Source organism: Micromonas commoda, chromosome 6 (genome assembly GCF_000090985.2).
Source record: "Micromonas commoda chromosome 6, complete sequence".
In the NCBI taxonomy this organism is placed as follows: Eukaryota; Viridiplantae; Chlorophyta; class Mamiellophyceae; order Mamiellales; family Mamiellaceae; genus Micromonas; species Micromonas commoda.
The window spans coordinates 360,926-384,647 of record NC_013043.1 but is presented as its reverse complement, the minus strand read 5'-3'; the positions used below and the strand labels follow the sequence as shown (position 1 = coordinate 384,647).

Here is a 23,722-nt window from a genome sequence, read left to right as displayed (position 1 = left end):
TACATTAGTTCCCATTACACGAACCAGCTCACTTGCCCAGGACGGCCATCGCACGCGAAGGCCTGGGGCCCATGGGCGCGGGCTCAAAGTCGTCGAACACGTCCATGCCCTTGAGCTGCTTTGTGGGCGTCATCGCCGACGCAGCCGAGGAGGACCTGCCGCCGAAGAAGCCGCCGATGTTCACCGAAGCCTTGGCCTGGAAGCCGGCTCCCCTGGAGGAGAGGCCGCTGGTGCGCCCGCCCGCAGACTTGGCGCCGACTCCACCCTGGAACACGAGCCCGTCGTCGTTCTCGGACCTTGACATCTTCTTGGCGGAGAGCATCTTTGGGGAGGTCAGCGGGGACGCAGACGGGGTGATGTCGACGAAATGCGTGTCGAGGAGGGACGCGCCCATCGCCGCAGCCTTGCCCGCAGCCTTGTCCAGTCGGAATTCGATGGCATCGAGCTGCTCCTGGAGCTTGTTCATCGCGCTGCCGCTGTACGCGGCGGTGGCGTTTTGGTCGAGGGCGCCGAGCGCGGTGCGCCTCTTTGCCGCCATCTCCGGGGTGGTGGAGACGGAGACGCCGCTGGCGTTGACAACCTTCGCGGCCCCGCCCGCGTTGGACGTGGACGCGGTCGCGGGCGGCGGCGCGTCGAGCACGCGCACCCTCCCGGCGAGCCTCGCCAGCTTTTGCGGGTTGGCCATCGCGAGCGCGGGGTTGTGGGTCCACTCGGAGCAGATCTTGAGCTCCTCCTCCTTGGCGACGCGGGTCCTGTTCCCGAGCCTCGCGGCGGCAACCTCGGCGTCCACCAGCTCGATGTCCACGTCGTTGTCCATGTCGCTCACCAGCGCCAATATCTCGGCCAGGAACTCCGTCGGGGTCTTCTCCGTGTACGCCACGAGCTCGTCCCTGTACTTGCGAACCTGCACCGCGTACTGATGTTTGTCGGCGACCCGGGCGTCGTTGAGCACGGTCACCTTATTGAGCAACGCGTTGTTCTCGTCGACGTACTTGGCCTTCTCGGAAGCCTCGCGCTGGACTGCGAGCTCGGCGGCGTCCTTCTTCTTGGCCATATCCTCCAGCATGCGCTCCACCGAGTTCTTCTCCGTGATGACTGCGTCGAGCTTCTGCTTGAGGAGCTCGCCCTCTAGATCAGCCATCTCAGCCTTCTTATTGGCGAGTTCGGCGGCAGCCTTGGTCTCCTCGAGCTTTTGGGCCTGGTCCCGAAGGAGCGCCTCGATCCCGGCGACGCGGGCGGCGGCGTCGGCTTCGCGCTTGGCGCGCTCCTCGGAGCTGAGGTCCGCATCGTTCCCGCCACCTCCGGCTTTCTTCTTGATGTGGACTGTTGTGGTTGCGACGGGGGGATGAGGGGTCAGGGCGGTCCATGAGGACATATCGAAGGTATGACGTCAGCTGGCGGCGTACGAAGTACATAGATAATCGTTCGGCGGCGGCTTATCGGAGCCGAAAGCTCGCGATGACGTCCAGCGCGTCTCACATCGCGGGGGGGGACGTTGTCACGAAAATGGTGACACGAAAAACGGTACTTTGAATGACTCACCGACTATGGTCCCCACCGCGGCGCCGAGGACGAAGACGTGAGCCATGTCTACGTCTGACGCGTCCTTTGGACCTTGGTACCGCTAACACGCCGGTATCGCTCGAACTGCACACCCCCGGCGCGTGGAGTGGAGTGGGTGTAGGAGGTCGAGTCAGGGACGAATAAAGCGCGAATTCGTAACGGAAAAATGTTCGAATCGAGAATGACCGCTCCTCTAACTGTTTGCATGTGTGGAAATATCTAATTTAGAGTTAACCCATGCGTAAAAGCTGTATGAAAGCCATACGAAAATTCCAATCATCGATCATTTGCGGGATTTGGTGTTCTGATTTGAGAGCTCGTCGACGCTGTGGAGTGTTCCATTATCGTGATCGCACGCGACAGGTGCCGGGAACGACAGTCGCCATGGCGTCCGAGGACCCAAAGCTGCAGGAGGCCATCGCCTTCCTGCAGAAGACCAACCTCAACGGGGAGTCCGTTTACGAGCAGCTCGCCAAAGTTGTCGGTGCGTGCCCCACCACGAGGGTCAATTATCGCCCATTTTTAGCACCCTGATTCGGCATCCGCTCCGGGGATTTCCCGCTCACCCCGCTGACCTCTCCTGATCCCCTGAATTCTCCCCAACAGGTAAGGTCCTCGACGAGAAGCCCGAGGATGCGGTCGATCTGCTGGAAACGTCCGTGATCGCGAAGAAGACCGCGTTCAAACCCGCGGACCCCCCGCTTATGGCGGCAGATCCAAAAAACGTCGCCACCGCGGTGGCCCTCAAGGAGCTGTACTGCGCGCCCAAGCGCGAGATTGACCCCGAGACCGGCGAACCCATCGAGCCCGCCGAAGACCTCCTCAACGAGTTCGAGTCCGAGGATATCGTTGGAGATGCGACGATGTACCAGGCCGTCGGCCTCGGCCTCTCGCTCTCCGAGATGTACGGCGTCATGCTCGCGGTGAAGAGGCTGGGCGAGGACCCCAAGAGAAACTGCGGCAGTGTCCGATTCTTCGGCAAGGTGCTCGGCACGAACGGCGATTACTACGTCTTCGAGACGTCCATCAAGGAGCACGAGCCCGAGGACCCCCCGCCGGAGACACCCGCGGGTGAGATCCCGCCCGAACCCGCCGGCGAGGGATCCAACGAGTACACCTACTTCGTGTGCTCCTACCTGGGCGGCGCGTTTGTCCGCCTTCCAGATGTCACCCCCAAAGCCGTCGTCGCCGCGCGCAAGATCAAGAAGTACTTCACCGGCGACCTCGAAGCCCCCGTCTGGTCATATCCGTCGTTCCCGGGCAACGAGGCGATGTACCTGCGGGCGCAGATCGGCCGAATCGCCTCCGCCACGGTGGTGTGCCCCGCCGGGTACCTCGTGGCGCATCAGGAGGGCGAGGACGGGCCCAAGACGCTCGTGATACCGGGCAGCGAGGGTTACGAGGAGGTCGAGCCGAAGTACGAGGAGAAGGAGGACCTCCAGGAGATGAGGGAGCCCGCGAACTGGAGCCACCGGTACAGGTACCTGAAGAAGCAGGGCAGGGTCGAGACGTACGAGCCGCCCGAGGACGCGGATCCCGAAGCCGCGCCCGTCGATCCGCCCGAGCCGGATGTGGACCCCGAGCTGCTGAGCACCCTGGACGGCGACACCGAGAGCGAGTGCGTGGATTGGGGTAGCTGCGTGATGGAGGAGATCGACGGCTCGGCGCAGAAGCAGCCCGCGTGGACCTCGTGCACCAGCTCCAACGTCGTGGGAGTGAAGAACCAGACGGTGGCGATCAAGAGCATGGTGTGGCCCGGCGCGTTTGCGGTGTACCAGCCGGGACCCAAGTTTTCAAACTGCTACGTCGGGTACGGGATCAAGAACGCGCCTTACGTCCCCGCACCGCCGCCGGCGGTGATGACGGAGGCTGAGGAGATCCCCAAGGAGTCCGACGCTCTGCCCCCAAAGGCGGAATGAGACTTAGCGACATAGAGGTTGGCGCCTGACCGCCTGTAAACAATTTCATCCACAACACTGTCAGTAACTGTGCAAACGACGAACTGACTCGGCAGTATGCGGTGACAGCGTCCTCTCGTTAAACTGATAACCCCGACACGCTTCGCAAACCTCCGCGCGCACGTCTCGCATCGACGCACGCATCGGATCGGTCAGATGATAGCCTGAGTAGTGATACCATCGTAACGCACGATGGCGTCGAAGAACCTGGAGGACTATGAGAAGCTAGGTGAGCGTCGCGTCGCATCCCTAACCCTCGTCGAACATCGCGACAGGACCCGACAGGACCAATCTGACGCGACCCCGTTCCATCGCGCAGGACGCATCGGCGAGGGCACGTACGGCGTGGTGTATCGCGCGAGGGACAAACAAACCGGCGAAGTCGTTGCGCTGAAGAAGGTGCGCATGGACAAGGAGCGAGACGGCATGCCCGTGACCGCGCTGCGCGAGGTGCGGATCCTCCAGTCCTCTCGCCACAAGAACATCGTCAACCTGCTGAGGGTGGTGAATGGCAAGAAGCCCAACGCGATATTCCTCGTGTTCGAGTACTGCGAGCACGACCTCGCCAGGCTTCTCGAGACGATGCGAGTGCCGTTCACCGAGGCGGAGAGCAAGTGCCTGTGCCTGCAGCTGCTCCAGGCGGTGGAGTACCTCCACCGCCGGTGGGTGTTCCACAGGGACCTGAAGCTCAGTAACCTGCTGCTGAACAACAGGGGCGAGCTGAAGCTCTGCGACTTTGGCCTCGCGAGGTTTTACCAGCCGGGAAACGACGGGTCGTACACCCCCAAGGTTGTCACGCTGTGGTACCGGGCCCCCGAGCTGTTGTTCGGATGCGCGCGGTACACCGCCGCTGTCGACAACTGGGCCGTCGGGTGCATCCTCGCCGAGCTGCTGAAGCACGAGCCCTTGTTCCCGGGGAAACAGGAGCAGCAGACGCTGGACATGATGTACAAGCTTCTGGGGACGCCGAACGAGAAGATCTGGCCGGGTTTCGACAAGCTACCCAAGTTTGGGTCGTACCGGATGAGCCCCAACCAGCCGTACAACTACCTTCAGACCGAGTTCAACCGGCTCAGCACCGCGGGCGTGGACCTGCTGAACAGGCTGCTGACGTACGACCCGAGGCGGCGGTGCACCGCGGCGCAGGCGCTGGAGCACGGTTACTTCCAGGAGCATCCACGGCCGAAGCGCGTGGAGGAGATGCCGACGTTTCCGTCCCTTCACGACGTGTTGGCGCCGGTGAGCGGCGGCGGGGATGTATCCGGTCGATTGGATGTGTCCGGTCGATTGACGGGACACGTCGACGGAGCCCCGGCGGCTGGCGGGGTCGGCGGGGGATCGAGCACGTGGGATCGACCGGACGCCCCGTTACCCCGGGGGGGGTTGAAGAGGAAGCGGCCGGGCGGTTTCGGCCAGCCGGATCGGTACGGTAGCGTGTTTTAGCGGTTAGTCGAAACGAAAGGCTTTCGTAAATGCACAGGGGTCTTACAAGCTCAACACTATCCGGTCACCGCGTCGTTGTTATTATCGGCGAGGCGGACTCGGGGAATTCCCATCCGGGATAAAACACAAATGAATCTCTCCCGAGCCGACGCGTTCACGCGCTGTACCCGGAGGTGGTGATGGAGTCCGCGGAGTTCATGTCGGACCACACGGTGTGGTGCCAGCCGTCCATGTCGACGCGCTCGTACGTGTGCGATCCAAAGAAATCGCGCTGCGCCTGCACCAGGTTCGCCGGAAGTCTGCCGCGGCGGTAGGAGTCGAAGTAGGCCAGGGACGAGGACATCGAGGGGGTGGCGACCCCCGCGTTGATCGCGCTCGTGACGACCCGCCTCCACGCGTCGTTGCGCTCCACGAGCTCCTTGGCAAACTCGCCGTCGACGAGCAGCGACGGGAGGTCGGCGTCGCGGTCGTAAGCCTTCTTGATGCGGTCGAGGAAGCGCGCGCGGATGATGCAGCCGCCCTTCCAGATCCTGGCCATCTCGCCGAGGTCCAGGTTCCAACCCTGCTCGTTGGACTTGGCCCTGATCAGGTTCATGCCCTGGGCGTAGGAGCAAATCTTGCTCGCGTAGAGCGCGGCTCGGACGTCGTCCACGAGTTGCTGCTTCTCCTCCGGGGTGAGCGCCGCCACCTCGGCGTCGGCGGGCTCGAGGCCCGCGGACATGTAGGTGGCCTGCGCGGCGACGCGCTCATCCTTGACGCCGGAGATGAAGCGGGCGTCGAGGGAGGACGCGACGGTGGGGATGGCGACGGAGAGCTCGGCGGCTTGCTGAACGGTCCACTTGCCGGTGCCCTTCATGCCAGTCTTGTCGAGGATCTTGTCGACGAGGAAACCCTCGCCGGGCTTCTGGTCGTCCTCCTTGGCGAGGATCAGCGCGGAGATCTCGATGAGGAAGGAGTCCAGCTCGGCAGCGTTCCACTCGTTGAACGCCGCGGCGAGCTCCGAGTTGTTCAAGCCGCCCACCGTCTTGAGCACGTCGTACGCCTCGGAGATGAGCTGCATGTCGCCGTACTCGATGCCGTTGTGAACCATCTTGACGAAGTTGCCGGAGCCGCCGGGGCCGACGTAGGTGGTGCAGGGGCCGCTGTCGGTCTGCGCGCAAACCTTGGTGATGATGGGCTCGATGACGTCGAACGCCGCCTTGGCGCCGCCGGGCATCATGGAGGGGCCGTTCCTGGCGCCCTCCTCGCCGCCGCTCACGCCCATGCCCATGTACAGCAGGCCCTTCTCCTCCAGCGCCTTGGCGCGGCGCTCGGTGTTCTCGTACCACTCGTTACCGCCGTCGATGATGATGTCGCCGGGCTCCATGTGCTGCGCGAGGCCCTCGATCGTGGCGTCCACCGGGGCGCCAGCCTTGACGAGGATGATCACGCAGCGGGGCTTCGCGAGGGACTGGACGAACTCGCCCATGTCCTTGAAGCCGACGAGGTTATCGCCGAGGCCCTCCTTCTGGGCGCGCGCGACGGCGTTGTCGGTCTTGTCGCCGGACCGGTTGTACACGGAGATCTTGAAACCCTTCTCGGCGACGTTCAGGGCAAGGTTCTGCGGACGGGGGACGCGGGGGAATTGTTAGCCAAAAAGCACAAAAGCGCTGCCGTCAAAATGCTCTTTTCGGGGGCGGCGGCGATTCCGAGGCTGGAACCGCGCGGTCATCGAGGTCGTATCGGGTCGTGACTCACCTGGCCCATCACGGCGAGGCCGCAAAGTCCCACCTGGGACTTATCCGCCTCCGCCATGGCGCTGACCCTGACGCCTGCTCGAGAGAGAGGAGTGGGAAGGGGCGCGGATTGTTCAGATATTTTGCGACCGGGGTTGGCCGGGGCCGACGACGGGCCTCGAAGCGGCGGCAAAACCGGGACGGATCTTGAAATATCCTCCTCGGGGCGGGGGTTACGCGCGACGCGAGGCGCGTTTCGTGTATCTCCCGGATGATTCGACGCATCACGAGGGTGTTCCCGGGAGTGATTCAGGCGTTGGACGCACCGGAACGGACGACGGGCTTGGAGGCCTTCGCGTTAGCGCGCTTGAGAGCGCGGAGGGAGTGACCGGAGACGGTTGGCACAGCGGCGAGGGAGCCGACTGCGGACATGGTGATTGCGCGTGGCGAGGGTTCCTCTCCTTCCGAAGGGAGCCTCCGTTCTGCCTGACCCGCGAGATGCGTGGAGAGGCGAGTGTCGCTCACGAACCTTGAGGTTTGCGAGGCGTCGCGTGCCGTGGACGGCGCGCTGAGAGCTGTGGAGGCAATGAATCATCATCGTGTTTGTCATAGCGCAAGACCACGAGATCTCCCGCGATTCATGTCCCACATTGATCTCACCTATATACTGTATGATGACATGTGCGTTGCAGTCGAGAAAAAAAAAGAGCAAAAAGTACAAACAGGAAACCAGTCACGGATGGCGATTATTTTTTCCATATTTCGGGAAAACTCGAGCCGGCCTTGAGGCCGGGGTATAAAAAAGGAGGAACGAGGCGACCAGGGCCCACTCAAGCCGCGGACGGCGCCCATCTCGCGAGTCGATCGCTTACGACTCGCGCGCTCGCGTATCGAGACATCATGCGACCTGATTCAAGTCGAACCCGCGCGAAAACCCCCGCGTTCGCGCTCTTAGTCTGCTCCATCGCGCTCCTCGTCCGAGGCGGTAACGGGCAAACGCCAGCGCCGGACGCATCAGGCGGGTCCTACGTGGACGTGAGCTCCAACGCCACGTCCGAGGTGGAGGGGCGGTTCGGGACTCAGCCCAGCCAGCGCTCGGGCCAGTCGCTGGTGCGTTTACAGACCAGATACGCACCCCAACACCCGCGCTCTGACCGCTCGACATCATCCCGAAACGAGCACGCAACGGTTTCTTTTTTGGGCACCCGCTGACCGCATCCGTCCCGTCCCGCTTTCAGACCCGCGTGGACTCCGATACCGCCGTGCTTTTCGGCGGCCTGTCCCCCACGGGCACGCTGAATGACGTTTGGGAGTACAAGGTGGCGCAGAAGAAGTGGACGAGGCTGCACGAGGGCGGGGTCGGGCCGCTCGACACCGACCCGTACTCGACGGTGCCTTCGCCTCGCACCGGCCACGCGGCTGTCGTGCTGCGGGGTGACCTGTTCATATTCGGGGGGTACGACCCGGACAGGGGCGACACTAACGACGTGTGGAAGTTCACGCGGGCGACCGGCGTCTGGTCGCACGTTACGCTCGCGGCGGGCGCGGACGTTCCGGCGTCCAGGAGCGGGCACGCCGCGTTTGCGCCAGACCCGAGTGCGGGTGTGTTTACGGTGTTTGGCGGGAACATGCGCAACGACGTGTGGGAGTTCGACGTGGACGCGAGCAAGTGGACGGTGGTGATGACGGAGTTTGCGGGTTCGTCGGGGGCGGCGGTGAAGGGCGTGGGGGCGTTGTTAGTGGCCGTGGGGGCGGCCACGGCGGCGACCCTGGTGAGCGGCGAGTGGTGGAGGAATTTCTGATGAATCTAAGAATTTCAGCGCAGGAGAGAGATCAAAAGTTGCAGAACCCTCGCCGTCATCTCTTCGCGCGCACGATCGGCAGACATGGCCGACGATCTCGCGGGTTACCTCGCCGGCCTCGTGCTCGAATGCGAGGACGTGCGCGGCAAGGACAAGCTGAAGGAGCTCAAGGTTGACGTGGGTGGGGACGAACCCCTGACGATCGTGACGAACGCTTCGAACGTCGAGGCCGGGAAGCGGGTGGTGGTCGCCACGATCGGGTCCGAGCTGAAGGACGGTGCGAAGGTTAAGAAGGCCATGGTGGGCGGCGTGACCTCGGAGGGCATGCTGTGCGACGGCCCCATGCTCGGGTGGACGGGCGGTGGCGCGGGAGCCGCCGCGCTCCTCCCGGAGAGCTTCAAGCCCGGCGAGGCTCCGCCAAAGTCGAGGCCTCGTCTGGACGGGGGAGGCGCCGGCGGAGACGCGCCCGCCGCCCCGGCGGCCAAGTCCACGGGTCCCGGCGTGGACTCCCTGTTCGAGAAGAAGCTGACCAAGGAGGAGAAGAAGGCTCTGCAGGAGAAGAAAAAGGCGGAGAGGGCCGCGAAGAAAGCGGCGAAGGGGGGGCAAGACGCCGCCGAGGAGACGAAGAGTGATGACGCAGAGTAGTTTTTTTGATCCAACAACGCACGTCCACTTCGTTGTCCATCGCGCCGCGTGCGTGACGGAGCCAAGCAAACGCCTGATGTGATTCTGCAACCTGCACGTTACGTATCATCTCAGTTGAGGACATCCTAAACTAATCCGGCCCAAAGGCCGGATTAGTTGTGGATAGGTAACGTGCAGGTTGTGCATACGGCATGTCTACCATCACATCAGGCGTTTACCGTCCCCGCCAACCGACGCCTTATTCGTCCTCCTCGCCCCCCTCAGCGAACCTCAGGAACACCTCCTCCAGCGTCGTCTGCCCGAGCTGATAGTCCTGCACGAGCCCATCGTTCGATTTGTCCTCCAACAGCGCGAACACGCTCGCCACGGCGCTCGAAGGCAGCCCGTACCGCAGCCTGGTGGCGCACTCCTCTTTGAGCGTCGCGTCGGGAACCCTCCGCTCGATGAGTTTACGGACGGCGTCGATCGCCCCGTCGCCGCCGACGCGAAGGTCCAGCGAGTACCCGGCGCCGTGCTCGCTCTTGAGACGCTGTATGGGCCCCAGACAGCGCAACTTTCCCGCCACCATGATCCCCGCGCGGTGGCACAGCGCCTCGCACTCCTCCATGCTGTGCGACGTGAGGACCACCGCTCGGCCCCGGCACGTGGACTGAAGCACCCCCCACAGCTGGCGCCGGGACGTGGGGTCCATGCCCGTGGACGGCTCGTCCAGTAGCACCACCGCGGGGTCGCCCACGAGGGAGATGGCGACGGAGAGCTTACGCTTGGTCCCGCCGCTGTACCCCGACGCCGGGAGCGTCGCGTACTTTTGTATTCCCAGCCGGTCTATGAGGTCCCGAGCGGTTGACACGGCGCGAGCGGGAGCGAAACCCCGGAGGGACGCGTAAAGCAGCAGGTGGTCCACCGCGGTCATCGTGCCCTGCAGAGCGTCGAACTGCGGGCAGTACCCGACGTGCTGCCTGACCCTCGCGAGGTTGGTGAGGATGTTGAAGCTCGTCGGAGTCGAAGTCGCGTCCAAGCCGCGCGGGGTCACCGACGCGTCACCCGAAGTGGGCGGGAACTGACCGCTGAGCATCTTGAACGTGGTCGTCTTACCCGCGCCGTTCACGCCGAGCAGACCGAAGCACTCGCCGGACGGCACGGCGATGGACACGCCGCGGACGGCGTCGACGAAACCCCCAATTTGACGGCGTCGGCGCGGGTACCGCTTCCGGAGATTCCGAACGACGAGCGCTCTCAAAGACCCGGGTGGGGCGTCGGAACAAGCGGCGACACGCTCGGCCCGGACGCCCGCGTCCTCGTCCTCGTCCTCGTCGTTCGTTCCGTCGTCGAACCGATCGCCGCCGCCGCCGCCGTACGGTGTCGAGAATCTCGTCGTCCCGAGCCTTCGTCGCCACCACGCGGCGGTGAAGACCTCGTACTCGATCGCCAGGTTGAGAAGCGCGTACGCCGCGGCACACACAGCCATCGCGCCCAGATCCCGACCGGAAACCTCCGGGTGCCACGGTCCCTTCGGCTTGGCGTCCACCAACCCGAGCCTGACGTCCGCGTGGTTGCCCGCGAGGTTGAAGAGGACTCGAGCGACGCAGTAGTGCGGCAGCCACCGAAACGCCCACTGCAAAACCTCCCACGCCGTCTCCGCCGCGTCCACGCCGGCTTCCGCCAACCCGCCCAGCACGACGGCGCAGATTATCTGCGCGACGCCGAAGAAGAAGTAGGCTCCCATCTGGCCGGCGAGGCACGCCATGTTGTTCTCGAAAGGCCAGTGGAGCAGGTACGCGAGGGGCGGGGCGGAGAGCGCGAACAGCCCGAGCGCCGCGGCGACCACCGCGAAAGACTCGCCGGTGTACGCCTCCTCCTCGCTCGCAGCGAAAATCACGAGGAAAATCGCCAGCGGCGGCCCAAACGCTATGAGATCCCACACGTAGGCACCCGCCCAGAAAACCCCGCGGTTTAAGCCGCTGACCATCTGCAGGTGTTTTGACGCGGACGTTCTCTCCCACACCAAGAACGCGGAGGCGGAGGCGGAGAGGCACGCCAGCCCGAGCAGGGCGCAAAGCGACACGACCAGGTGCATGAGCATGGCCTGCTCGAGCTTTTGCTCGGACGACGTCGGCATCGGGTGGTTGATCGACACCAGCGTCGCATCCGGCGCATCGTGGTGAAGCGCCTTGAACACCGCATCGTGGAACGACGCGAGGGACGCTGGCAGCGCGTGGTACGCCGTGGACGACACCATGACGGTGTAATTGACCTCGCGGGTCCGTCCCGGTACGGCAAACCTGGCGGCGGAATCGACGAGGAGCGCCGCGCAGCTCGCGTTGTCCGTGTGTTCTGGGTTTGCGCACGTGGCCTGGTCCGGGATGTTCGAGAGGAGGAAGCCATCGATCGTGTTTTGGAGGTCATCGGGCGCCGTGCAGTTGGGGCAGCCGGGGATGATCGGATCGAAAGCGTCCGGTCGGCAGACGTCGACGACGGGCGACGGGTTCCAGCACCGCCAAGTGCCGCCCGTCCTCGGCACGGGCAAAACCTCGGACGGAGAAAGGTGACCGGTCACGCGTTGGACGTCCAAAGTCGTCGCGGCGGAGAAGGCGGTGGGGAGGTCGCCGAGGTAGCTCCTGTCCATGACCGCGGGCGGCGGATCCTCGAACGCCTCGTTCGAAATCTTGGACACGGCGATTCCGAGGACGACAAAGAGAATTGGTACCACGTACATGGTCACGATGCCGAGCCTGTCCCTTCGCGCGTGGATAGCCCGCTTCCAAAGCATCGCGTGGAACTGCCTGCGATACAGTGCCCAGCCGTGAACCCGCGAATCCGGGGCTGATGGCTCGTCCATCTCAACCCGCACAGCGTCCGGCTCTGACGCGGGGGCGGTTGACGGGATCGGGGAGCCGAGGTTTTTTTCCAACTCGGCGACGTTGAGGAAGACATCCTCCATCGTGGAACAGCTCACGCCGCACGCGACCACGTCCCGCCGCGACTCTAGCCTGTTGAGAACATCGGGTAATGACGCGCGCTGCGACGCGGGGACGGCGTAAGACGCTGTGGATCCCGCCGTTGACGTTTGCGTCGCGCCCTTGATTCTGTTCAGAACGACCGAGTCCACGGCAGCGGGGGATTCCGCCGAGTCCCCGAGCACCACCGTGAGTCGGTACCCGGACCCGAATCGGGTCTTGAGGTAGAGTGGAGACCCAACGCAGGCCATTTTACCGTCGTACATGATCGCCACGCGGTCAGAGAGTATGTCAGCCTCGTCCATGAAGTGGGTGGTGAGCAGAATTGTGGTGCCCATTCGCCGCCTGAAACCACGGATGACCTCCCAGGTGTATCGCCGGCTCCTGGGGTCCATGCCGCTCGTTGGCTCATCCAGGATCACCACAGACGGATTTCCCACGAACGCCACTGCCACAGAGAGTTTTCTGCGCTGGCCCCCGGAGAGCACGCCGGCCTCGCACTCGGCCTTGCTCTCGAGACCAACGGCGGCGATCTTGTCGTTGACCTCGCGGGTTATCTCGGACTCAGGCACTCCCCTGAACCGGGCAAAGAGCTCGAGATGTTCCCTCGCGGTGAGCGTCGGCCAGAGGACATCGAACTGGGGGCAGACGCCGAGGTCCTTTCTGATAGATTGCATATCAGTCTCGACGCTCATGCCGTCGATCGTGGCGGCGCCTCCGTCCTGGTTGATCATGCCGGTGAGCACGGAGATGGTGGTGGTCTTGCCGGCGCCGTTGTGTCCGAGGAGTGCGGTGATCTGCCCACGATGAGCCGCGAAGTGAAGGCCGTCGACCGCCCTGTTCGACCCGAAGGTCTTAACCAAACCTTCGACTATGATCATGGGCACGGCGTCGTTTTTGTCGAGATCCACGGGCTCCACGCCGTCGGGAAGGCTCGCGGAGTCGTGAGGTCCCGAATCGCCAACCGCCGGAGCAGACGATTTTTTTTCGAGCCAATACGAGGGGTCGAAGACAAACCACCACGGTCGGGTCCTTCCAAACGGACCGGGTATGACCTGATCGAGGTACCACGCCAGAATCGCGTACGCCACCGCGTTGCACGCCGTGACGCCCAGCACGAGCGCGCCGGAGAACGTGCCCGTGCCCTCGCTTGCTGAAATCTCACCGCCGTCCAGGAGGTTCAAAGACACGGTGTCCCACCTCGCGCCTTTCTGCGCGTTTTCCAGTATGGAAACCACCCATCCCCACATGTAGACGCAAGTCGCCGGCATCATGACGCATGACGCGATCCACGAGTCGCTGCCCATGTTATCGGCCGCCACTGCGCTCACGCCGGGGACCCAGGTGACCACGTACACCAGAGCCGAGGCGATGGCGGCAACTTTTGCGCTTGAGAAAAAGGTCGTGAGACAGAAACAGAATGCCACCAGTTGGCACGTCCACAACGCCAGAAACGCAAATGTGAGGGTCCAATCGGTGTACCTGAACGGGTATATTCCCACTATGGAGACGAGTAGCGATACGAGGAGGAGGCTCGTGTAGCTCGTCACGAACCAGCTGCTCCAGTACGCCAGGTCGCTCAGACCGAAAATTTTCATTCCCTCCCTGATGCGAAGCTCCTTCTCGACGGTGACCCCTTTCACCACCACCACCACGGTGATGCAGAAGGTGAACACGTACACGAGCCCGAAGAAAACGGACGCGAATGTAGAACCCAGGTTGGTGCTGTACGCCGGGAACGGGTATCCTTTGACCGAGGCCAGCAACTGTACCCCGCGGGGCGCCGGACTTTCATCCCCCGCGGTGAGACTCATGAGCGCCTGGTCGAAGGACTTCTGAACGTTGGCGTACGTCCAGTAGGTCCGCCAACGCGTATCCTCACCGACGACCCATCGCTGAAATTTCTCGCTGGACCACCTGGCGCCGAGGTCGCCCGTGGGCACGTCCGTGGCGTTGACCCTGATTTTATACTCGACGCGGCGGGAATCGCGGCTGAGGTCGTTTGGGAGCGAGACGATCGCCGCGACGGATCTGCCCCGCTCGGCGAGTGTCATCGCGTGCGCCATCGCCGCCGTCTCGGTGGGAAACCCGACGAGGAACTCGTCGATGACTGGCCGGTAGCACTCGCGTCGGGCGAGGCACGAATCGGTGCAGAGCCAGGCTAGCGTGAGGGGGTTCGCGACGGCGGAGTCGGGGCCGAGGCTGTCCACCCCGCCCCTCCGCTTGACGAACCCCGCGCACGCGCCCGGGTTGTTCCTGCATCCCGCGAGCACCTCCGGTACGTCGAGGATGCCGTGCTCGGCGATGGCGTCCTGGTCGAGCTCCACGGAGGACGCGAGCGCGACCTGCGTCATGAAGCCTCCGCCGCAGAGCAGGTCTATCGCGGCTGACTCTGCGACCCTCTCGGCGTCCGCGTTGGTGTCCGGGGACCAGAGGAGTCTGTACGGACCGTCGCCCGTGGGTCCGCCGGGCACGCGGCCGCTCCACGTGATGCTCTGGATCGGCGCGGGGCGGTGCAGCGTCATCTCCACGCTCTCATCGGAGATGAACAGCCGCGGCAGGCACATGAGGGCGATGAAGGCGACGGGCACGAGCACCTCGAGTATCGTGCACCACAGCTGCGAACCCCGCGTCTTGAGCGTGAAGTTCTTGCGGAGCACCGCGCGAAACTTGGCGTACTCGCCGTCGCGATGCGACGTATCCACGCCGCCGCGTCCGGCGTGAACGTCGGCCGAGGTGGATGTGAGCGGGTGGGAAGCCAGCGGGTCGGTTCCCGCCGTTTTGCGGGCTCCAGCCGCGAGAGGGCGGTCCCCTCCGCATGGGTCGTTCCGCCCCTGCTCGTCTTTCGGCGGGTCGTTCCTCGTGGCTTCGTTTTTCGCGGGGCTCGCGTCCGACGAGGGCGCGCCCGCCGCCGGGGGCCCGCGCGACGCGACCCGCGGCCGGGGGAACATGGGCCAAGCTACGGCATCGGTCATCGAATCCGGAGACGCTCGCCCGACACTGTCGCGTCTGGTCGACCGCGATACATCCCCGCGCCACCCACGCCACGAACCCCCGTCTCTCGAAGCACCGAAACGAAACTCGAAGAGCTGTTTCGTCACAGCTGTTTCGTCACTTCCCGAGGCGCCTGCCGATGGTGCTCGGCGCGCGCGTTCGGGCGCTGGCGGTGGACGCGCTCGGGTACGCCAAGGGCGTCCCGGCGCTCGCGCTCGATGACCGCGCCTTCCGCGAGTTCATCGTGTGGCTCGAGGACACCAAGATCAGGGCGATGCCCATGGACGCGCGCGGGCCCCTGCGCGCGGTGGACGCGCCCGCCGCCGCGTGGAATTCGGCGTTCGCGTCGCTCGTCGCCGAGACCGGGTGCGAGTTGGACGTCGACGACGCGGCGCAAACCCCGCGGGTGTTCGACCACCTCCTCGAACAGGCTGTCGCGCTCGACTACAGGGACAACGCGGACGACTTCGGCGCGGTGGTGAAGGACCTCAAGCTGGCATCCATCGGTGCCGCCCCGCCCCCGCCGAAGCGTCAGAAGACGAGCGCTGGCGGGGTTCAGGGCGCGGGCGAGCGCGAAGATGACGCGCCGAGGCCGCGGATGCGCGGTCTGACGGATCCCTCGCTAGTATCCGCGCTCGATGAGCTCGCGGCGGTGCTGCGCGTCGAGATACCCGCGGGATCCGGCGTCGAAGCCTCGGCGGATGCGTGCGTCGCCGCGGTGGAAAGGTTCATCGCGCCGTTCTGGTCAAAGGTGGAGGAGGCGGAAAGGAACGCGGGCGACGGGAAGGAAGGTCGCGGCGATGAGCGCTGGAACCTGAGTCCGAGCGACTTTCCCAGCGGCGTGGCGCTGGGTTTCGACGAAGACGGGGACGGCGGGTGCAGTGCGGCGGCGACGGCGGCGGTGAACGTGCTGAGAGCGCTCCACGTCAACGACCTTCGGGTGTTGCAGTCCGCGGTGGACGCGCTGCTGGTGCAGATGCAGGAGTACACGAGCGATCCGAAGACGGACAGCAGGCTGGGAAGGGTGGGGAGCGGGTGACTACCTGCGCGGTCGGGTCGCCGTAGGATGCGTGAACTCTAGCCACTAGCTCGTTGAAGTGATTACTTTCGAGAAACTTACTTTCTCGAGGCGAAAGATCCTCTTTACGCTTCGTTTGGCTACGCGAATATCGAGTTGGAACCTCCCGGCACGAGCTCCTTGCGCATCAGCGCGATTCCGTCGCCCTCCTGCTTGAAGAACATCATCGCTTTCTTCTCCTCCGTCGCCTCTACGAGGTACCCGGCGCCCCTGTACAGCCCGGTCGCAATCGGGTCGCTCAGCCGCACGTGTAGCCATATGTCCGCTCCACCCATCTCCCTCACCAGCTCATCGCACGCGCCCAGCAGCGACTTGGCCACCCCTCTCCCCCGCGCGGACTCCCTCACCGCCATGTTGCACAGGTAGGGCGCGTCCGCCGGGGACGGGAGGGACCTCGCGCCGGAGCCCGCGCCGCCCCGGGATCCAGCCGCGTCGGCGCCGCCCCTCGCCGCCTGCGAGAAGGAGAGCGTGACGACGGCGACCACCTCGTCCGACGCCTCGTCGACGCCGACGAGACACGCCTCGTCGGGGCCGGACTCGAGCTGATCGAGGAGGTACTTGGCGACGCGGGCCCTCGGGCGCTCATCCGAGGAGCCCCTGAACGACTCGGTCATGACCTCGGTCGCGCTCTTGACGTCGGACCCCTCCATGAGCCGCGCCGCAAGAGTTCCCCCACCCTTGAGGGGCATGCCGCCGCGCCTGAACCCCGTCTGGATGGCTTTCAGCTCCTCGCGCCGCTCGACCGTTCCCACAGACGCGACGACTGAGCTCGAGGAAGCCGACGGCACCCTCTCGATCCTCCGTGTCACGATTCGGTGACTAGGACGGGAGGGTCGCGGCGCCGTGCCCGACGAGAGGACGGGACGGCGAATCGCGGGCGCCGCTTTCGTTGCGACGACGACGGAAGACATGATGGATGACACTCGAGCGTGACCCGGGATCGGACCCGCTGTCGAGAGTGACTCGCCGCCGGAACGGATAACACTTAGTACAGCTGGAAATACTCAATGCATTTCAGGTTGCCAGCTCACCTCACTGCGAGGGGCGCGTCCGGGGTGCGGAGATGTTCAACTGGATCCGTGTCAGGGGGCTGGTCACCTCCACCGGCCCCGATGACGACCCGACGATGGCGCAGCACAACATCAGGGTGTTCGCGCACGTGGAAGGTGTCGACAAGCAGGCGATTGCGACCCAGGGCGAGCTCGGCAGCTATAGTACCAGGGAGGACGCGTGCGAGTCGGGTTGCCTGGCGGCGTGCGAACGGGCGACCACGAGCGCGATCGCCGAAGGTGCCCTGGAGACTTGTAGGTTGGCGTGTGAGAACGCGTGCACCATGCCGGACGCGTCGGGGAAGTTTTCCGCCGTGGTGTACGGGACGCAACTCGAGGGGGATGATAAAGGAAGTGCGCCGAAGGATGACAAGAAGAGATTAGGAGTGGAGAGGGGGGAGCTAATACGAACAGGGGTGAGAGACAATCCGCAGGGAGGGAGCAGCAACCCGTAGATTATACTTGACAACGAAGCATCCTACCAAACTCACGCCTCTAGAGAGACCTTGTGCGCCATCGCTTCTTTGTGAATGAGGTGATTCGCCTTGTCCAGCGTGTTGAGGAGCTTATCGATCTTGCCCACCCACTGGTTCAGGAGCCAGTCCGCGCCCTGCGCCTTGGTCTTGAAGTCCACTACACCGCCCGGTCTGTCAATCTTGGCGCTCACCTTCTTGGACGTCACCAGATCGCTGAGGTGCTTCTCTGTCTCATCCGCCGGGAGGCAGAGGAGCTCGCCCAGCCGCTGCAGCGTGACGCGCGAGTAGTAGGCTCCGATGACGAGCAAGTTGTGCTCGATGACGCGCTGCCTGAGGTCCTTCTTGCGCTTTTCTCCGTCATCGCCCCCGAAGATGTCTGCCTCCGCCGCCATCTCGCTGCCGAAGGCGGCGGCGAGGGTGTCCCAGTGGATGATCTCCTTCGTGGTGAACTGCTTCATGAGCTGCTTGTGCAGGGGCAGATCCGCGAGCTTCGCATCCTTGGAGATCTGATGCAGCAGGGACTGCTGCATGGGCTCGTTGGCGGCAAGCGCCACGTACCAGACCACCTTCTTCATCACCGGAGTCCACTTCGAGGGGTCCTCCTTGACGCCCTCGCACTCCATGATGTTCTGGTAGCACCTGCAGATCTCTAAGTACTCGTTGCTATGGCTATAGAAGCGGATCATGAGGTGGTAGTAGCGCAGCTTGAGCTCAGGAACGGGCGGGATGGTAGGGTCCGTCGCCTCGAAGTAACCCTCCGCGTGTTCCACGCTCGCGTTCTTCTTCTTCTCCTCCTTGGCGCGCTCCTCCTCTGTCATGTCCTTGTCGAGGTCCATCTGGCTCACGTCCTCGCCAGCCTTCTTCGCCGCCTCAATCGCCGCCTTCTTCTCAGCCTTGACGATCTCGTCGAAGGACTTGGCGTTGATCTTCCGCGAAAGGATCTGGGCGCGGATGTAGTCTCCCTTGTCGAGGCACAGCCTAACCTGCTCCTCGATGAAGAAGAGCTTCTCGTGCTTGGATAGCGCGCCGTACGTCTCAACCGCAACCTCCTGCATGATGGAAGCCGCCTCGTCAATCTTGCCAGCCTCCTCCTTGATCTTTGCGAGCGCGCGGGTCAAACGGGCCTTCTCAACCTCCACGAAGATCTTGCCTGATGTGACGGTATTGAGGGTCTCGATGAGTTCGGTCTTGACCGCCAGGTTGGGCGCCCTGTCGATGTAGGTGATGGCCTCCTTGACCATGGCGCTGATGGCCTGCTTGAGCTGCGCTCGGCGTTTGGAGAGCAGCACGATGTGCTCGTTGATGCCCTTCCAATCGCTGGCCGCGTGCAGCACCTGCAGGATACCGACGCAGTACCTGGGCGTCGCGACGAAGTCCGCTTGCTGCGGGCACGAGAGGAAGGAGGATCGAGGTCGCGGTCAGATTACGACGTCGAAGAGAGGGATCAAAACCGGGCGGAGATAGATCAACGGGCGGGTGGCTAGGGATCTGGGCGGATCCCGCGCGTGGAAACAGCGAACGCACCAGACGGTAGGTCTTCTCCTGCGCCAGCATTTTCTCGATAGTCGTGAGCATCGCGCCAGGCTGCGTTAGGGGGTGAGCGATGGGCATGGTCAGGGGGTTGTTCGGGTCGGGTCCCTCGAGAGGTTTGAAGCGAGGGCGGAAAGGGGGGATGACGCTTTGAAAGGTCACGGCGGAAGTGGGCGTGGTCGCACCTGGGCGGCCTCATTCTTGAGCTTGTCGATGTCAGCCTCCACCTGCGCGACCTCGGCGCTACCCTTCTTCTCGATCTTGAGTCCTTCTTTCTCCCCCATGGTGATGCTCCAGTGCGCGTCACTCTCTGGGGCGGAAGATCTGTGGCAGAGAGCAGATCTGCCAACCTCCGTGGTTTCGAAGCGGCGGTTTCAGTTCAGCAGCGTTCGACCTTTGACCCGTCACTGTTGAGGGCGCGATGTCGCAGGCGTCTGCCCCGAGTATCGACGACTGGCGATGTCCCGTGTGTCTGGAGATGCTGTGTAAGCCCGTGGTCGGGGCATGCGGGCACGTGTTCTGCTTCTGGTGCGAGCACAAGAGCATGGACGTCTTCGACAAGAGTAGTTGCCCCACCTGTAGGATGCCCTTCTCCAACCTCCCGGCGGTCTGCGAGGCTCTCCACTTCCATCTGGGAAGGACCTATCCCAAGGAGTACGCGCGGAGGTTAAGAGAGTGTCACGAGGAGGAGAAGAAGACCGGGAACTTCAGCCCGAACCCCACCCCGGTGTTCCTGTTCGACTTTAGCAAGGTAAATGAACTCCTCTCGAGAGGTTTACAAAACAGAGGCAGCGAGAAGCGATTGTTCGACTTCCTGGAGGCACAGGAGCCCATGACAGAACCGGACATGAACGGCATCTTCGAATGCACACCCGGTATGGAAGACGTGGAAACTCACGTCCTGTGGGAACCCGTGGTGCTCAACTGCGGCCACGCGGTTTGCAAGTCCTGTGCGTCGAGCACGCTGACCTTCGGCCCCGGGTCGACGAGCCTGTGCCCGTGCGGCGACTGCCGCATGAGGGTCGTGGGAGACAAGATGCCCGCCGTGTGCAAACTGATGCAAAGAGTCATCGAGGCCAGCCCGATAGCCGAGAGGGTTCGGAGGGAGGCGGCCTTGCGAGAAGAGGCTGCGTGGGTAAACGCGGAGACGGAACTGGCTGAGGAAGAGGAAGAGGAGGAGGATCATGATGGGGAGGAGGAGGAGGATCATGACGGGGAGGAGGAGGAGGATCATGATGGGGAGGAGGAGGGAGAGGAGGCAAACCCCTTGCCCGGCGCTGTCCCCGAGGGTGGCGAAGCGGACGTGGACGTGGACGACTTGAGGCCGAACCCAGAGACGTTTGTGCACGTGGCTGTGGGATGCGACGCGTGCGGGGTTTACCCCATCAAAGGTCGAAGGTTCAAGTGCATCGATTGCCCCGAACGCATGGGTTTCGATCTTTGCGGCGCGTGTCACGGTTTGGTCGAGGCCAGGTTCGTGGAGCGCGGCCCTCGGCTCGGCGCCATCGAGGGCCGCTTCAACCAGCAGCACAGGCCGGGCCATCGGATGCGAGAGGTTCATCCCGTGCCGAACTTCTTCCACATCTTGCAGCAAAGACATCCCGACCTGAACCCAAGACAGATCATGAACTTTATAGAGGAGCAAATCTTGGCACAGCAGGAAGGTGGGGACGGGGACCCGATCACCAACGCGGCTGACAACATAGTGGCAGAAATATTGGACAATCTCGAACCGAACGTTGACGGCGCCGTCGCGGCAGAGGAGGGCACGGCGGGGGGCAACATCATGGAGGCCGGCTTGGAGGGCGGACCAGTCGAGGACGTGGTTCGGGCGGACGCGGAGGCGGAGGAGCTCCTCACTAGACAACTGTTCGGAGATGAAGACGAGGAGGAGGAGGAGGAGGAGGAAGAGGGTGACGTGGAGGTGGAGTACTTGAGCGAAGAAGACGAGGAACTCGCCGCCGATGCGCGACGAAGGGGTCTGGACGCTAGCTAGCGACTGGAGACGAACCTACGATGAAGTTGAAGTTCAAACTAAAGCTACCGATTGTCTGGAGGGCCGGAAGCGGGCAGGGTCCAACCAAAGTCCGCAAGTTCAGATACCACTCGAGCCACCGACTCGGCCAGCTCGTGCCGGTGGAGCTCAGCCTCTGCACGCGACATCTCAACCTCATCACCGGAGAAATCACCCAGCTGCGCCACAACGTTGGACACGATATCCGCGGTTCGGTGGCGAAACACCTCCTCGGAAGCCGCAGCCTCGGCCGTCTCATCCGGGGAGAAATCAGCCAGCTCAGCCACGACGCGACGCACCGTCTCCGCGATGTCATCGGTGGTGAAGGAGTGGCGACGAATCGTCTGCACCGGATTGAACTGCGAACCCGGATTGAACTGCGAACCCAGGCTCCTCTCGCTGTCGCCCGGCGAGAGCGTCGGCGCGGGTTCCTCCTCCTCAAACTCTGCCTCGAGCTCCTCGGAGACGAACGCCTCCACCTCCTCCCTCGCCTCCCTCGCCGCAGCCTCCCTCGCGCGCGACCGCGACAGCGAGGCAATCGCGTCGGCGTTGGCGGTCAGCGTGCGCAGGATGCGCTGCAGCGAAGCCTCCTGCGCGTCATGCGCGCGGTCCATGTCCTCGGCGCTTCGCTCCAGCGCGTCCGCCGTCCGTTCCGTCGCGTCGGCGGTCGCGGACAGGACATCCGCGGGAGATATCCCAAACGCGTACACCCCATCCTCGGAGGTGCGCGGCGGCGACGCGAGGAGGTTCTCGGGGCTGACGTAGTCATCGTCGTCAACCTCGTGCTCGTGCTCGTGCTCGTCGCGCTCCTCCTCGTCGTCGTCGTCGTCGTCGATATCTTCGTCGTATCCGGCCACCCTCAGTCGCCTGATATCCTCGAGGTACTGGTCCGTGGAGTGCCGGCTCGCGGTGGACGACGTGCGGAGCGCGGTGATGGCCTCCACGGCGGCATCCGCGGAGGCCCGGTCGCGCTCAACGTCGTCCGCATCTTCTTCTTCTTCTTCTTCCTCCTCCTCCTCTTCCTCATCTTCCCCTTCTTCGTCATAGTCAAAGTTCCCTCCCTCGATGTCTTCTGCGGTGGGTAGGGCGTCCTCCTCGTCTTGTCGCTCCCGTTCTGCCGCCTCGACCTGTGCGATTGCTGCGGCCACCTCTGTGTCCTCCCCGTCAGCCAGTCGCCGCTGCGCCCTCTCCCTCTGCTCCCCCTGCTCCTGCTCCTGCAACGAGAGGTAGAGCGCCTCCATGACCATGACGTCCTCGATGTCCAGGTCACCCGCCGCCATCAGTGCCTCGTCCGGCGCGTTGTCCAACAGGTGCGCGGGGACGAAATCCTGTATGCGGCGCAGGTACGCCGGGTCCATCGCGTTGGCGTGATCCCGTTGCCGCCTCAGCCCCGAGCGCGTCCGCCGCTGCCTTTGATCCGCGAGCTGCCTCAACAGTTCGCGCTCGTTCACCGCCGCCTCGCGCGCGGCCTGCTGCCTCGACGAGATCCTCCCGCGGTACTCGTGCCTGGCGCGACGCAACTCGTCGCGTGTGGGTGGTGAATTGACCCATCGACCCCGCCTGGCTTCGGGGTCCGGCCTCTGAGGCGTCATCGCGGCGTATTCTTCCTCCCAACCCTCGGGGACGTGCACGTCGTCGACGTTGTCGTTGGTGTTTTCTCCACCCTGCGCGGGGGTCCCCGGTGTGCTCGGACCCTCGGTTCCCATGCTTCGCCGCCGTTCCAACAGTCGCTTCTCCCGCTCGCGCTCCTCGGCGAGTAGGTGTTCTCGATTCCTCGCAACCGCGGCAGCAACCTCTGCCTCCTCTTTCTGCTGAGCCGTGCGCTCAGCCTCCGTCTTCTGCCCCCTGAACTCCACGCTGTACCCGTGTGACTTGCAGAACGGGCACTGCACCGACTGGCCCTCTGCTGGCGCCTTGACCTGCAGGAAGCACTCGGTGCATATGCACGCCCTGCAGCAGCGGCTGACGTTGAGGTACGGGTAGTTGAGGAAGCAGATTGGGCACTCGTCGAGGACGATGTCGCCGTAACCCTGCGCCGCGTAAGTTCCTTTGGCCACGCTCACTCGCGATGTGCCCTTATCGGACCCCGCCTCCGCCGCCACCTCCGCCCCTTCCTGCCCCGGGTAGCAAGGCGCCAACTTGCCCGCGATTATCAATTTCTTCAGCTTCTTGAGGTTGAGGTTGTGCGAGCTGTACAGGCCTTGCGGGCGGCAGTACTTCGGGTCGACCGAGCTCTTCTTCTTCATCAGGCCCATCTTGGTCATGACGTACGTCGACGTCGACATCTTGTTACCCTGCGTAGCCGGCGGGGGAAAGGGAGGTGGGTCGTGAGTCGCGGGTGTCGTGAGGAGATCCCGTCGCGTCGCTTTTGCCAAAGTTGCCCGTGGCCCCGTCGAGGGTCCCGAACGAAGATGTTGGGGTTCAAACACCGAGGGGGTTTCCGTCATGGCCGAATTGAACGCGACCGGCGGGGAAGGGGACGCGAAACCCCGCGCCCT

General features: G+C 63.9%; 11 protein-coding genes across 11 annotated transcripts; 6 read left to right on the top strand and 5 right to left on the bottom strand.

Annotated features, from left to right (window-relative positions):
* Nucleotides 1-28: 28 nt before the first annotated feature.
* On the bottom strand, nucleotides 29-1,588 carry MICPUN_59205 (predicted protein; the record flags this gene model as incomplete). The annotated part of the gene is made up of 2 exons (XM_002502766.1): nucleotides 29-1,323; nucleotides 1,543-1,588. The coding sequence occupies 2 exons, from the start codon at nucleotides 1,586-1,588 to the stop codon at nucleotides 29-31; spliced, it is 1,341 nt and encodes a 446-aa protein (XP_002502812.1).
* A 359-nt stretch (nucleotides 1,589-1,947) lies between these two features.
* MICPUN_100924 (predicted protein) lies at nucleotides 1,948-3,482 on the top strand (the record flags this gene model as incomplete). Its single annotated transcript, XM_002503124.1, has 2 exons — nucleotides 1,948-2,047; nucleotides 2,170-3,482. 2 exons carry the CDS (start codon nucleotides 1,948-1,950, stop codon nucleotides 3,480-3,482), a joined length of 1,413 nt encoding a protein of 470 aa, XP_002503170.1.
* A 202-nt stretch (nucleotides 3,483-3,684) lies between these two features.
* On the top strand, nucleotides 3,685-4,964 carry MICPUN_59202 (predicted protein; the record flags this gene model as incomplete). The annotated part of the gene is made up of 2 exons (XM_002503123.1): nucleotides 3,685-3,750; nucleotides 3,841-4,964. Exons 1-2 carry the CDS (start codon nucleotides 3,714-3,716, stop codon nucleotides 4,962-4,964), a joined length of 1,161 nt encoding a protein of 386 aa, XP_002503169.1. The 5' UTR covers nucleotides 3,685-3,713.
* Nucleotides 4,965-4,988: 24 nt separating this feature from the next.
* Nucleotides 4,989-6,758, bottom strand: MICPUN_94461 (predicted protein; the record flags this gene model as incomplete). Its single annotated transcript, XM_002502765.1, has 2 exons — nucleotides 4,989-6,564; nucleotides 6,702-6,758. The coding sequence occupies 2 exons, from the start codon at nucleotides 6,756-6,758 to the stop codon at nucleotides 5,119-5,121; spliced, it is 1,503 nt and encodes a 500-aa protein (XP_002502811.1). The 3' UTR covers nucleotides 4,989-5,118.
* Nucleotides 6,759-7,579: 821 nt separating this feature from the next.
* Nucleotides 7,580-8,481, top strand: MICPUN_100922 (predicted protein; the record flags this gene model as incomplete). Its single annotated transcript, XM_002503122.1, has 2 exons — nucleotides 7,580-7,789; nucleotides 7,918-8,481. The coding sequence occupies 2 exons, from the start codon at nucleotides 7,580-7,582 to the stop codon at nucleotides 8,479-8,481; spliced, it is 774 nt and encodes a 257-aa protein (XP_002503168.1).
* An 84-nt stretch (nucleotides 8,482-8,565) lies between these two features.
* On the top strand, nucleotides 8,566-9,126 carry MICPUN_59199 (predicted protein; the record flags this gene model as incomplete). Its single annotated transcript, XM_002503121.1, has 1 exon — nucleotides 8,566-9,126. One exon carries the CDS (start codon nucleotides 8,566-8,568, stop codon nucleotides 9,124-9,126), a length of 561 nt encoding a protein of 186 aa, XP_002503167.1.
* Nucleotides 9,127-9,364: 238 nt separating this feature from the next.
* On the bottom strand, nucleotides 9,365-15,058 carry MICPUN_59198 (ATP-binding cassette superfamily; the record flags this gene model as incomplete). Its single annotated transcript, XM_002502764.1, has 1 exon — nucleotides 9,365-15,058. The coding sequence occupies one exon, from the start codon at nucleotides 15,056-15,058 to the stop codon at nucleotides 9,365-9,367; it is 5,694 nt and encodes a 1,897-aa protein (XP_002502810.1).
* A 158-nt stretch (nucleotides 15,059-15,216) lies between these two features.
* On the top strand, nucleotides 15,217-16,116 carry MICPUN_59197 (predicted protein; the record flags this gene model as incomplete). Its single annotated transcript, XM_002503120.1, has 1 exon — nucleotides 15,217-16,116. The coding sequence occupies one exon, from the start codon at nucleotides 15,217-15,219 to the stop codon at nucleotides 16,114-16,116; it is 900 nt and encodes a 299-aa protein (XP_002503166.1).
* Nucleotides 16,117-17,642: 1,526 nt separating this feature from the next.
* On the bottom strand, nucleotides 17,643-18,986 carry MICPUN_108413 (predicted protein). The gene has a single exon (XM_002502763.1). The coding sequence runs from the start codon at nucleotides 18,919-18,921 to the stop codon at nucleotides 17,692-17,694; it is 1,230 nt and encodes a 409-aa protein (XP_002502809.1). The 5' UTR covers nucleotides 18,922-18,986; the 3' UTR covers nucleotides 17,643-17,691.
* Nucleotides 18,987-19,631: 645 nt separating this feature from the next.
* On the top strand, nucleotides 19,632-21,206 carry MICPUN_59195 (predicted protein; the record flags this gene model as incomplete). The annotated part of the gene is made up of 1 exon (XM_002503119.1): nucleotides 19,632-21,206. One exon carries the CDS (start codon nucleotides 19,632-19,634, stop codon nucleotides 21,204-21,206), a length of 1,575 nt encoding a protein of 524 aa, XP_002503165.1.
* Nucleotides 21,207-21,395: 189 nt separating this feature from the next.
* On the bottom strand, nucleotides 21,396-23,509 carry MICPUN_59194 (predicted protein; the record flags this gene model as incomplete). Its single annotated transcript, XM_002502762.1, has 2 exons — nucleotides 21,396-21,403; nucleotides 21,520-23,509. The coding sequence occupies 2 exons, from the start codon at nucleotides 23,507-23,509 to the stop codon at nucleotides 21,396-21,398; spliced, it is 1,998 nt and encodes a 665-aa protein (XP_002502808.1).
* Nucleotides 23,510-23,722: the final 213 nt, after the last annotated feature.